At 38.5% G+C, this 12,520-nt stretch overlaps 1 protein-coding gene across 3 annotated transcripts in view; it reads right to left on the bottom strand.

Annotated features, from left to right (window-relative positions):
• The window catches only part of LPIN2 (lipin 2), a 62,343-nt gene that overhangs the window by 20,359 nt on the left and 29,464 nt on the right, over positions 1-12,520 (bottom strand). For all 3 annotated transcript variants that reach the window (XM_019546627.1, XM_019546636.1, XM_019546645.1), the window contains 3 exons: positions 9,734-10,032; positions 6,412-6,519; positions 1,380-1,503 (listed from right to left, as the gene is read on the bottom strand). In XM_019546627.1, the coding sequence (XP_019402172.1) occupies positions 1,380-1,503; positions 6,412-6,519; positions 9,734-10,032 (531 nt within the window). The remainder of the gene's footprint in view (positions 1-1,379; positions 1,504-6,411; positions 6,520-9,733; positions 10,033-12,520) is intronic.

Here is a 12,520-nt window from a genome sequence, read left to right as displayed (position 1 = left end):
GAGATAAACTGAAATAATGAACTTACCTTTTAGCAGCCTGATATGCATCCCTCCAAGTTAGTAAAGTCTCACCAGTGCAAAGTACACAGTACCTTGTTTACTCACTTCATAAGTATAAAAATCTGTTCAGTTTTCTATTCTAAAATCATTCACAATTCAAGTCTTCTTGAAGGCACTTCCAATGCGTTACTCATCAGAAACTAGCCTATTTGAACCTTCACTAGTTTTATACATATTCTTCTTGTGATAACAAAATGTGTTATTCATATATGTTTTTACCACCTACCCCATGCTTTTTAAGTCCTCAGGCCAGGGAATAAACCATTTTTTGTTTGAGAGCACCTAGCACTTTATGTGGGCTACCAGAAATAGTGTGGATAATACAATATTATTTAACATTTAATGTTAAGGAAACCTACCTTCTTTTCATTAGTGAGGAAAGTAACAGTAACAGGATGACTAGACTACACAGTGCATTAAAGACAACTCTCTGCTTTCATATTTTTTTTTAATGCTTGCAATGATAGATCCAGATAGGTTAATTTAATGCTCTCAGGAAATATTACCAGTAAGCCCTGACTTTTCCTTTGTTGAGGGTAAATCAATGTTTATTAACAGAAAGCCTTTCAATTATAAACCAGTTTTCTTGGAAAAAAATAATGTCCATGTTTGGATGTTCATTTATGATTACCTTCATTTGAGGCGACCCCACTGTGGATCACAGCAGAGTTCTACTGGTGAACATCTACATAGAGCCACCTGTGGATTTAAGACCCAAATTCCATTACCTCTTAAGGGTGCAGGGAATATCCAAACTCAGGAAAGGAATGTAAATTCACCTGAGGCTTCTCTCAGGGAGGGCAAGAGGCCCTGCCAAAAGGAAGTTTGATAGGGATGCACTAGGGCAACAACTCTCTCCAGGCATCCTAACAAGGACTAAATCCATTTGAAGTAGCACTTGTTGGCCATTTATTCTGTAATGGTGGACTTTTAGGCACCAAATCCAAATGTCAAGCTACAATAAGAGCTTGTGCCCACTTCACCTGGAATGAACTTATTTTTATCTTTAAAAAGGAAGATGAATGTACTTGATTGTTACATTTAAACCTCAAGTTACACAGTATCATCAGTTTCTAGCAACAAATTTGATAGCTAGATTTTTATTCTAAACTTTCTAGAAGAATTTGCAGTCCACCCTTTGAAATCAACAAAACAATCCTTTTGTTCACCCAACCACAAGAGGATGCTGTGCTCATATTATTTCTATTGCATGTTTCGGAACAGCTTGCATTCAATACTTTAATATGATATAGTTTTAAATATGGCAAAATTCAGTCATATGAAGTCCAAACAGTAAATAAATCTGTAAATAACTTTACCTTGGTAGATTCTGGAAATCCTCCCCATGTCCACTCCATGTGAGATTCAGATCTAAGCAAGCTCTCGGCAGGTTTCACTTCTAGTTCTGAATCACTTTTAGGGCAGACTGGCTCAGAGAAAGTGCTATCAGAACAAAGGGAAAGCTACAGTGTTTAAAATGCATTTGTCGTTCAGCTAGTTCTGTTAAGTTTTGCTTGCTTAACAGAGCTTCAATTATTCAGCAGCAGGGCACAGAGCCCAGCTGGGTTTTCAGACTGTGAGAAATTAGGTTAAAACTAAAATCACATTAAGGGGCTTACATACCAATCATCCTAAACAGATTTCTTCATTGGTTTTTAAATGGTCTCTGTGTAACCTCCCTCCCTCCAATTTCCTTTTTAAAACTCAGTTACCTGATATAGCTGAAATTATAAAAATCGATGTACTACCCTGTTTGAGGATAAGCTGTTCTAAAATTCTTTTGCTCACATCAAGGAACAAGATTCAAGCTTGCTAGACCCAAAAGTTTCATCTGCTACTAAATTTCAACAAACTAACTTAAAAGCAATATACGTACAATAACATGCAGCAATTGGTATTATCCCTGCCCAGGGTTGGGGCAGGAATAATATATCAGAATCTCTCTCATACAATGACCAAGTTAGAGAGGGAAAATGTGCTTATGTTTAAGGGCCTTGTTACATAGTACTTCTGGGCAGCTTCTGGAGCTCTTAACCCCTAGATTGGCTGCATGTTAACACCTCTAAGTGGCTTAAAGCACTCATTTGTCTTAAAGTTATGTCATTCCACAGCATGATTGTCTCTTATCTCCATAACCTTGCTCTTGCTCCATTAAGGTATGGCCACTCCCCTCAGCTATTTTGCTCAAGTTGAAGCCTCCCAGTATACCAGGATGCTCCAAGGCTGGAGTGATCACTGTGCCAGGAGGGAGCAACAAGCTGGTCTCGGCAGCAGCCCCCTCAGCCTGCTGGACAGAACCAAGCTCCGCAGCGCTGAAGCACCTAGCAGCTGCATTGCCTTCCACCCCCACTCACATTGGCTCACTGCTTCAATCAGGCAGAGCAAGTGCCACAGCCCTGGAGCACCCGATGGCCTCAGTACCTTCTGCTGCCACCTGGACCAGCTTGCTGCTCCCATTGAACAGAGCCAGCACTGTAGCCCAGTGGCTGTGGTGCTTCCCGTGTGGTCCCCCACCACAGCCAGCAAAATCCTCAAACCACAGGTGCCCCAGCTCATTCATGTATCAGGTCCTGGCATCACCTGGGGTTGCCAGGGATATACTTCAACCACCTTTTACCACCATCCCCCCAGACTGAAAGGGGCTCAAAGAATTTTTAATCACAGAAAAACACAGAGAACATTATAGGAACATTAAGGGCCACTGCCCCTGTCTAGAGCCATGCATAGCTCCTAGTCCTGCCCCTGCTCACCAAGCCTCTAGTGGCAAGTCAGAGTGCAGGCAAGTAGCTGTGCAGGTGAAGGACAGTGAGAGATGGGGTTTTTTGCCTTAAGGTATGACTGGTCCATTAAGCAGGGCAACACTAAGCCAAATAACATGTGTGTGGCTTACAATATAAGGTGCAACAAGGCCCTAAGTTTTCTAATAAGATATGGAGGTCCATTATAATGGGTACTTCTTCCTGCCCATAGGAAGAACCAGACTTATCAGGCCAAGAAAGCAGATATTCCACTTCTCCCTGGAATCCCTTCAACTGAGAACTTCCTTGGCCAAAGCAATTCAATTCTACTTTCCAAAGTTAAAATCTGGACTGTGCTCAAAGGAGCAGAAGATTCCAAGATAATACCCTCTGACCCTGTGGAGCCGGAATAGGAGTTCTGTTCTGAAGCAGAATTTAGTGGTTGGGATTTATCCAAAACTATCTTCTCTTGAAGAATCAGATCACACAAATATTAGAGATTTTTCCTTTTTGATTAGACACAGACATTCACAGTAAAACCCTAGTGAAGGATGTCAAGGTTATTTCACTTTAGCATGGCAGCTAAAATCATGGCTTGGCAACAGCCAGGAGAATAAATTGTATGTTTAATTTATTCTAGGATCCACATGAGTAACATTCACATAATCAAGTATCTATTTTGAAACTCTGGATGTTTGATTACTGCAACAGCATTAGGATGTCAGAAGGTTCAATTCTAAACTAAATTATCAGACCAAGACCAAGACCCATAGCTTCTTTAGCCTGCAAAGAACAGGCAGCATTACTGCTATGTTTTTCCTATCTTTTTTATCATCCCCTTTCTTAAAAAAAAAAAATAAAAAAAAAAAAAAAAAAAAAAAAAAAAAAATTGTTGCAGAGAATTTGTCCCATTTTGAAAGAGGTCATAAGCCATATCTCACATACATAACAATGTTTTAGGTCATTTATTGCTGTTTACAGATACAGAAAGGCTATTCATTACCTAAACTGGCTTAATATGAGGATATTTCTATAGTTTCCACTACTGCTATGCAAGTTTTAATATATATCTTCTCTGTAATGGACACTGCCCACACATATGGGAAATCTTACTATCTAAGATAGGAAAAGCTGTTTTTCTGAAGGAGGATTGACCATGTTTTTCCTGGCTTATTACTGAAAATCCAATCGGACACTAAGTACCACAATCAAAACATACTTTAACTAGGGAAGGAACTTCACTCAGCCACATCAAGAAATTAAGCTATTCCAGTTGGTTGACATACTACTCCATTTTCTTTGGGTGCAGCTACATGTCACCATACATTACAGTAGCGATGTGCTAGAGTGACATAGCAATCATGTAAGTCTATACAAGATTGGCAGCTTCTTCGTCATAGTGATAAGCTCCCCTGTTTTAGCATGCCACTATGGCAAAATAGCAGCGAAATCTAACTGTGCACACACAGTATGGATGGTTACTGTGCCATGCTTTAGTACTGCCAAAGGAAGTACTAAAGCATGGCGCTGTAGCAATGTTGCCATATGGCAACATGAAGATGTGCCCTTTCAGTACCAATTCCCTAGATTTAACTGGACTGATTTAACTGGACTCGCCCACCCCCAGGCGCCATTGCCCACCCACAGGCAGCCCCGGTGTCAGCTTCACTATGCTCCCAGCAGCGCACTCTGCTGTAAGCAGCAGACACAAGGACAAGCTGTGTTTTGCAGCCCAGCTCTTCCCCTTTGCTCCTCCCACATATCTCAGGCTGGCAGGAAGAGAAGAGTGAAGCTGAAGAAAGAGCTTCAGCAGCAGGGGCTGCCCTTGCCCCTTGAGGTAGACCAGAAGTGGGTAGGGGGCAGACAGTGGAAAAAGGGCACTGCAAGGCAAGGTCCTGTTCTTCCCCTCCCTCCCCCACTCTCCCTTTAGGTGGCACCAGCTAAATAAGTAGTTTTCAACTCTCCCCTCCATATCTTTTCTGAATTTAGATCTAATTTCCATGATTTTCAGCTGGGTTGCCAGAAAGAAAATCATAAGTAATGGGGGGGTGCCTCAAGGCTTAAAGGTTTAAAATCACTGATCTAGAATGAACTTTGTGGGGAGGGGGAAAGCAAGAAGGCATTCCCTTGCTTCCAGCAACTAACAAATCTGGTTTTGACTCCGCACTGCAATCAACCTACACTGTTTTAACATCTGTGGACCTTATCCCAGTGAAAAAAGTAATAACCTAAGTAATACTTGAATGTACATTCCAGTATCATGCTGTATTTCCATGATTTCCTGACTACTACTTTCTTTGTAACTAATAGAGTTTCTGAAATTTTTACCCTGCTTTTTGTACACAAAAATTGAACCAAAGGTTCACAATAAAACTTGCCTCTGATTTATAGGCATAGTTAACATTAAAGAAAACTAGAAGTACCTGGAGTCTTGCTCCCCTTGGGTACATCTATATGTGCACTTTAATGTGTAGTAGCCTATTTTATTATGCATTAAACCATCACATTAAAAAGTGCTATTACAATAATGTGCAGTAAAATAGGCTACTGTGCATTGTCATCTAAAAGGCATGCATTTACGCTACTGCACTAGGGCAGCCTAATGCACATTTATTTAGTACCTCATATTAGAAGTAGTAAATTCAATGTATGTTGGGCAAAGTACATTAATGCATATGTAGACACTCCCCTTGACTATAAAAACCTTGGAAAGCCTAAAATACATCATTTGCACTCTGAAGTGTTTTGTAAAATAAAGAGTAACAAAAGCCTTCCTTCTTCCAAAGACCAATTGAACTTGCTCCTTCCTAAACAACTAAAGTACCGTGTCTCAACCCGTGGGTCATGACCCAAAAGTAAGTTGTAAGAATATTTCAAAGGGTCACGAGCAAGTGCCAGAAAAATGCGCCGAAGTGCAGGTTTCCCTTTGCAAGCTAGCAGTGTTTTAGCCTGCAAGTGCCTGCTTGGGGCATGGCCAGAATGCAGCCAAACTGAGTCATGGGAACAGCACCAGCAACTGGATGAAGGTAAGTGTATGGGGAGTGGTGGTTGGGGGGACAGGGCGTGTGCATGTGTGAAGGGGGGCCAAGTGCCTGCTGGCACTGGGGGAAGGTGGTTGGGTGCAGAGGCTGCAGCAGGGAGTGGGGTGTGGGTCGGAACAAGCTATCAATCTTTGCAAATGGGTCCCAGTACGAAAAAAGGTTGAGCACCACTGAACTAAAGGATCCTTCAGTTACAAAACAGCATGAGGTACTCTAGTCATGGGACAAGAGAGCATTAGGGGAAAAAAGCTAGGCCTTATTAATTTTGGAACTGAACTGGAACTGAAAGTTTATTCCACTTCCAAACTTTTGCCATGATTTTTTACACTGTTTTGACCAAGTAACTTAGGTAAGTAAAATTGATTGTCTACTGAGTTGACATTTTTGGTGCCAATGAATTAAAAAAGAGTTTTTGTTCATTTAGAACAAAATTAACTTGTAAGCACAGATTAAACAGCTGTCAGGTCCCCGACAAATTGAGGACCTTGCATTAGGTGATGGAGGAAATGCATTAGTTTTATCAAGGTGGAGTAAAAAAACCATATGGAAAATATACATTACATACAACCTACTTCTCCAAAGGGGACCATTCACCATCAGACAGAGGGTAAAGATCCTTGGAGTGATAAATCAAAGACTCCTTCTGCTCTTCATTCTTCGGTGAAGAATTTGAAGATCCTCTGTGGAGATAAATGGGATGTTTTTTAAGTCATTTATAAATGACAGATCTTCATTAGTAACTCACCTAGAAGAACTGAAACTATAAGCAGAGACAGACCATCTTTTTCTTATTTCTACCAAAGATTTTATATATGCTTTAAATACACACATTTTATAAATGATTTTTTAAATTAACTATTTTGTAGGTCAAAAAATAGTGTGCATGTACAAATGTGAGTGCACACATGTGTGTGCATGCATGCCTTCATAATATTTCAATTATTGGCATATTAACTAGTCTTAAAGAAAATTATTAGCTGACCATAACAATAGGACATCCCAATATGGACATAAAAATAAACAAAAATGCAATGCACTTTAGTGGAAAAATATACAGAATCCATTATACCCTCCATTTATAGCTTAGCATATACCAGCCCCAATAACTCTCCTGACCCTTAGTAGTATTTTAGATGAGAGGAGCACTATTGAAGACACAAACACAGAACACTATGCCATATTAAGGAGAGTTGTTAGCTTTGTGACAGGTTACAAGAATAACTGTAAGTGGAATTCCTGAAGAACAGAAAAAAAGTTATTTTCTGTTTTACAAGAACAAAAATTGATAAGATGTCCTATGATGGTACTTGCTGCTGTAATGTTGATCTTCCTATTGGAAAGGTTAGCCTGCTGCTTCTGGTCCCATTTTATTTCTATTAAACAGGGGCTTTTGCTTTCCTGTTATTAAATTTTTGTAATTTTGATATAGAAATGTAAGTTCCAAAGGGCCTGAGGAATTTGTGACCGTTAATAGGATCCCTGCCAACATGCCAGTATTGCTTTTGGGTAGTGTTCATATCCCTTGCTACATGTGAAGCTTTTCAACTTATTTCTTCAGAACTAAAGTGCACAATGATCTACTGACCAACAAAAAATCCATTGTATGTTGCTACAGAATGGTGTTTTAATCCCTATTTTGTTAGAGTGGTAGGGCAGACAAATATGTAAAGATCTGCTGTTATAGATCTTATCATCAAAATTATCAATACTTTTTGGGTTCAATTCCTTAAATGGAATTTCTCTATCTGGTATTACTTATGTGCTCAGTTATGCTATCAGTGAAGATGAAATATGCATATGTTCAGAAGGCAACCACTGAAATATAATGCATTTGTAGCAACACTCAGTTTTATATGGAAATGAATGCATTTTTAGTAGGCAATTACCAGAACATTCTGACTTTCTAAGAGATTACTTAAATATTACCTTTTGCCTCTACCGTTTTTTCTAATTAATACAACGAAGCATTTCAGAAACCCTGAAGCTTCCTGTAGCTTTGACTAAGATGCATGCTTTAGTTCAAGCTACAATCTTTAGCCACCCTCCAGTCAGAGTTGCTTGATATGCCTTATGTGAATTATCATCACTTGCTCCCAAGAACAACTGCCTGGAGACATGCAAGAGTCGTTTTCCTGAAAGAAACAGGATGAGGTTCCTAAAATTTTAGTGTGCATTGTTATAATGCATTAAACAAAGATTCATATATTCTCCATTTTCCTTTAATGGAAATGATTGATTTCTGAATTTGTGATGGATGAATATTTTCTTTCTTCTTATAACTAAGACAGTAGCAATCTGTCAACAGTTAATGTCCTGGGGTTCTCCATTCTGAGGACTGGATATATTACAGTTATTTCTCAAAGATATTTCTTAAAAGATCACTTTTCTGTGTAAATGGATTCTGTCTGAAATGTAATAGTGAATACTACCATATCATCAACAGTATTACAGTGGCAAGTTGTATGATGAGGTCCATTTCTAAAGATATCAACTTCCTAAAAATTAAAATATTCATCTTAATCATTTTAAAATGCAGAGCTTCAGTTCTCAAAATGGGTATAACAAACTGCCGAGTATTATTTAATGTGTTTTCACTGTGCTCACCTTGGTTACTGCCATTTCAGATTTCCATATTGTTAAAATCTGAGATCCTTTACACAGAGACCCATATCAAAGAACAGAAAATTCTATTAAGCAACCCTACTTTCTTTTCTGGCCAGTTGAGCTGACACACTTTCTCATCCTATGAAAAACCTTTTCTTGGCCAGGTGTTTTCACTCTTTCAAATCCCAAAGCTAAATCTAAAATAAATTCATAATTTGACCACATTTAACAACTTTGTTGTGCAATAACAAATTAGCTACAGTCAGGGGAAAATATATGCTGCTGCTGAGCCTAAAGCACTGGTTCTCAACCTTTTTAGACTTGAAGCACTCCTTGAGAAACTCAACACACACCTCAGAAAATACCACTTCCTAGGTCTCACTTGCTTTTAGCTACAGAAAAACAATAGAGTGATTCTTCCATTGCAAAGAACTCAGAAAAACCACAACAGATCAGAATGTTTTTTAACATTATGTATTCCTATTTGAAATCTGTGGGTTTAGCTTGTGAATCATGTTTGTGGCACCCCATGGCACCCCTGAAAGGATCTCAAGGCACAAACTGCACAGCACCTTGGCTGAGAATCACTGGTCTAAAGAAACTGCAACTGGCTAACATTAGACCCATAATGCAAAGGATAAAAGAGAAATATTCAATCTTGTCTGCTTGGACTGGAAGCAATAATGCAGCTATGTTTGACATCTCTATTATAAAAACAACATATGCTATTGTTCTTCATTTATTCTGAGTTAATCCCATTTATGGCATAAACACTGGTTTTAAGCTGGCTACTTTCACCTTTTAAGGAACAAAATGTCAACCATCTTTCACTGTGTGCCCTATAAAACAACACACTTTTATGGTATTTTATATAAACAGGTTTTTTATTGCACTCTCTGCCTAGCAAAATAGTTCTAGCACACACATGACTTACCACCATGAAATGAGAAAACTAAGACTTTGCACTTGCTCTTGGATTTTAAACAGCCAAAGTCTGAAAGATGCTGAAGACCTATGGAAACTACAGTTATGATAACAAATTATCTCTCTTTCAAGAAAGGGCTAGAGGTATATCTATACTGCCCCAATACAATGGCATATAGTACCTACTCTGTAGGCACTGCCTTCTGAACTGGCAGTCATGCAATTGCTCTAGTGCAATTTGGAAGGACAAATGGTGTGGGTGTAGCATGGCTCGTCTCAGCACAGTGTATCCTGCAACCATTTTTGGGTGGTACAGATATGCTGTTACAGTTCCACAAATTGTAGAAGCCTATTCCAACAGCTTACCTTAGAGGCTGAATACCTTTCTCATCATCTGAGCTTATTTCCATTTCAAAGATTTCCTCAGTCCCTGCAGAAGAGATTTGATCTTCTTTCTTACTATCTTGTTTGTATTTCTTTCTTCTGCGCTTTTTCTTCTTCACAGACCCTGGGGTGAACACAGTCTCCATTTCTATTGTGTGTGGAACTTCAGATAGCTGACATGTCCTTTCATTTTCACCAGACTTCGAATGATCACCAGTCTCTTTAAAGAACTGATCTTCAGTGGTTATTGGGGAGGTTGCCAGATAGGCAGGAACTTTTTCCTAACCAAAAAGGTGGGGAGTAAGAATCGACATTTGTTATGTACATACAACTAGAATAACTGTTGCTTATAAGTAACTGTCCTCATTCACCGTTAGACATGAGACTCTGTAGTAGCTCAATACTGAGAAAGGTTGATAGTCAAAAGAAAAACATTCACTAAAGAGAAAAAAAAAATTTGGAAGATGGCCCAGGCGGACAGGGCCAAGGCTGAAAATCTTTCATTACATGGTGCCCAAGCTGATCGTGATACTACACCAGGTAAGAAGCTTTCCTTGTATATTATGGATCTACTTGAGACTTGGGGACTGCCCACCTTATTGTTCACATTGATTCAACCAGTTTTGGTGGATGTTTTCATGAATTAGACATTACTGAATCAAAGCTGGGAAGGGTTGTGCTGTAAAGCAAATTTTGAGTTTATAACATTGCTTTTTCATTAAGCATAAAAGTCCATATCCCACAGCCTTTTTGTATCACCACTTCCAAATGAGACATTCACAGATCTTTAGAAAAACTGTAATGCATTACAGGTTATTATTAAAATATGAAGTTGCATTCATCAATACAAGAGAAAGCCAAAAAACCTACATAGAAATTATATTTTCAAAATGGTGTCTGGATAACATTGGTGTGTAGAATAAGAAATCGTGTTCTAAAAAAATGATAATAAAATAAAAATAAAAAGGGGGCGGGGCATGATGCAGATAATTACTGATGTGGGGAGGGGGGTGGGGTTGGGACTGAGGTCAATCCAGAAAGCTCAAAAACATTTTACTATTTCCTTATTCATAAAGAAAGTACACACAGAATTAAAATGACTTGACCAGCAACGAGGAATATAAATAGAACAGTATTTCAGTAAAATCTTTCAGTATTTTAGGGATTCCACTGAACAATATGTTTTGCTAAATTAAAAAAAAAAAAAAGCAAAGCTAAGTTTTCACCTTTCAGTGATAGCAAGTTTATTTTCAGCTAGTTACTAGAAAAGGTTCCTATAACCAGATAATTTTAAACATCCAGACGTTCTAGATAAGGGCAAAAAGCTATCAGTTCCAACAGAGCATCTCTCAAGAATGCACTTTTCAGTATGTATAGAACAATAATCCAAATGAAGTAATGTTTCTATGAAAACGTATTTTTCTAGATTAGTGTTTCTCAACCGGTGGGTCGCAAGAATATATGAAAGGGTCATGAACAAACTTTAAAAATGGATCAAACTTTAAAAATGGATTCTCCTTTAAAGGAGAAAAAGGTGGAACACTCTGGCTTTTCCCTTGCAGCCTGGCAGAGTTCCAGCCTGCAAGGGGCTGCTTAGTGTCCACCCTGCCCCACACACTGGTGGGGCTGGGAAGTGGGGCAGTGGTTCCAGAGCAAGGGACACTGGGTCAGAACTGGCCAATGTTTACAAATGGGTCCTGGTACAAAAAAGGTTGAGACCAACTCTTCTAGATAATACTAGAAGTAAAAAATGCCCCAAAATCTGCTTCTTTACAGAGATGTCTCCATCATAAAAAAATCAAAAGGTGCTAGAGTCACCTCTGATCAGTGGTACCCAGAATGTGATTAATATTTTTGATGTAGCAGTTTAAATATTAGGTACAAACTTAAAGCTAGATTTGAGCTTTCTAAGCCATTAAAAAAAAAAGAAATCAGTTAAAATCTGTTCTATTGGTTGGGAGAAAAGTAGAGTAGAATTAGGGCTTACTAAAGCACAATAATTAAACATTTCTGCAAAATGAGTGACTGATCACTTCAAAGGTTATAAAGGGTTTTACATGAAAGAGACATTTTTGAAGAGGATACACAAATGACGTTGGATTTACACATTTTTAGTTTTATACAAACAGCTACAAACAATACTAGTTTGCTTGTCTTACTTTTCATTTTACAGGAAGCGTTAGACAAAGGATACTCTCACTTTTATAAACAGCTTCATGCACATTTTTCAACAGAGGAAATTACACCAAAGGGGAAAAGAAGTCTTGAAGGACTTTCCTACCATTTCACATAAGCATATTGCTCTACTTCTAGTAGTCTGATTGTCCTTTTCAGGCTAGGAATTTCAGAAATACTTCATACATGCATAAAGTGTTAGCAACCTGAACCACTCTTAAAGGAGCTACTGTATTTAAAGGAGCTACTTTACACTTCAATACAGTATATAGTATATATATATACACACACATTTGGAGCATCCTTGTGTGGTCTATGCCTCTAATATACCCTGGCATAGTTCAAAAGAAGGATCACAAGTAGCCATGAGAAAACAAAGAGCTGAAACAAAGCAATTATGTTTAATATCTGTGTGAGACAAGAGACTACAAGAATGAAAGATTCCTGGGTTTTTTCTTCACAACATCAACTTCATGGGTACTGGTATATACTAATAGCTATTTGAAACATTTAGTTCTCCCCCCTCATACACATATACTCTCATTATTGATCTGTTCCTGCTAACAATTTATCTATCTGCTCTGTCAGCAAAAA

This window comes from Crocodylus porosus, unplaced genomic scaffold (assembly GCF_001723895.1).
Source record: "Crocodylus porosus isolate Cpor-Errol unplaced genomic scaffold, CroPor_comp1, whole genome shotgun sequence".
Taxonomy (NCBI): Eukaryota; Metazoa; Chordata; order Crocodylia; family Crocodylidae; genus Crocodylus; species Crocodylus porosus.
The sequence above is the reverse complement of the archived record's forward strand: the minus strand, read 5'-3'. Positions and strand labels throughout refer to the sequence as shown.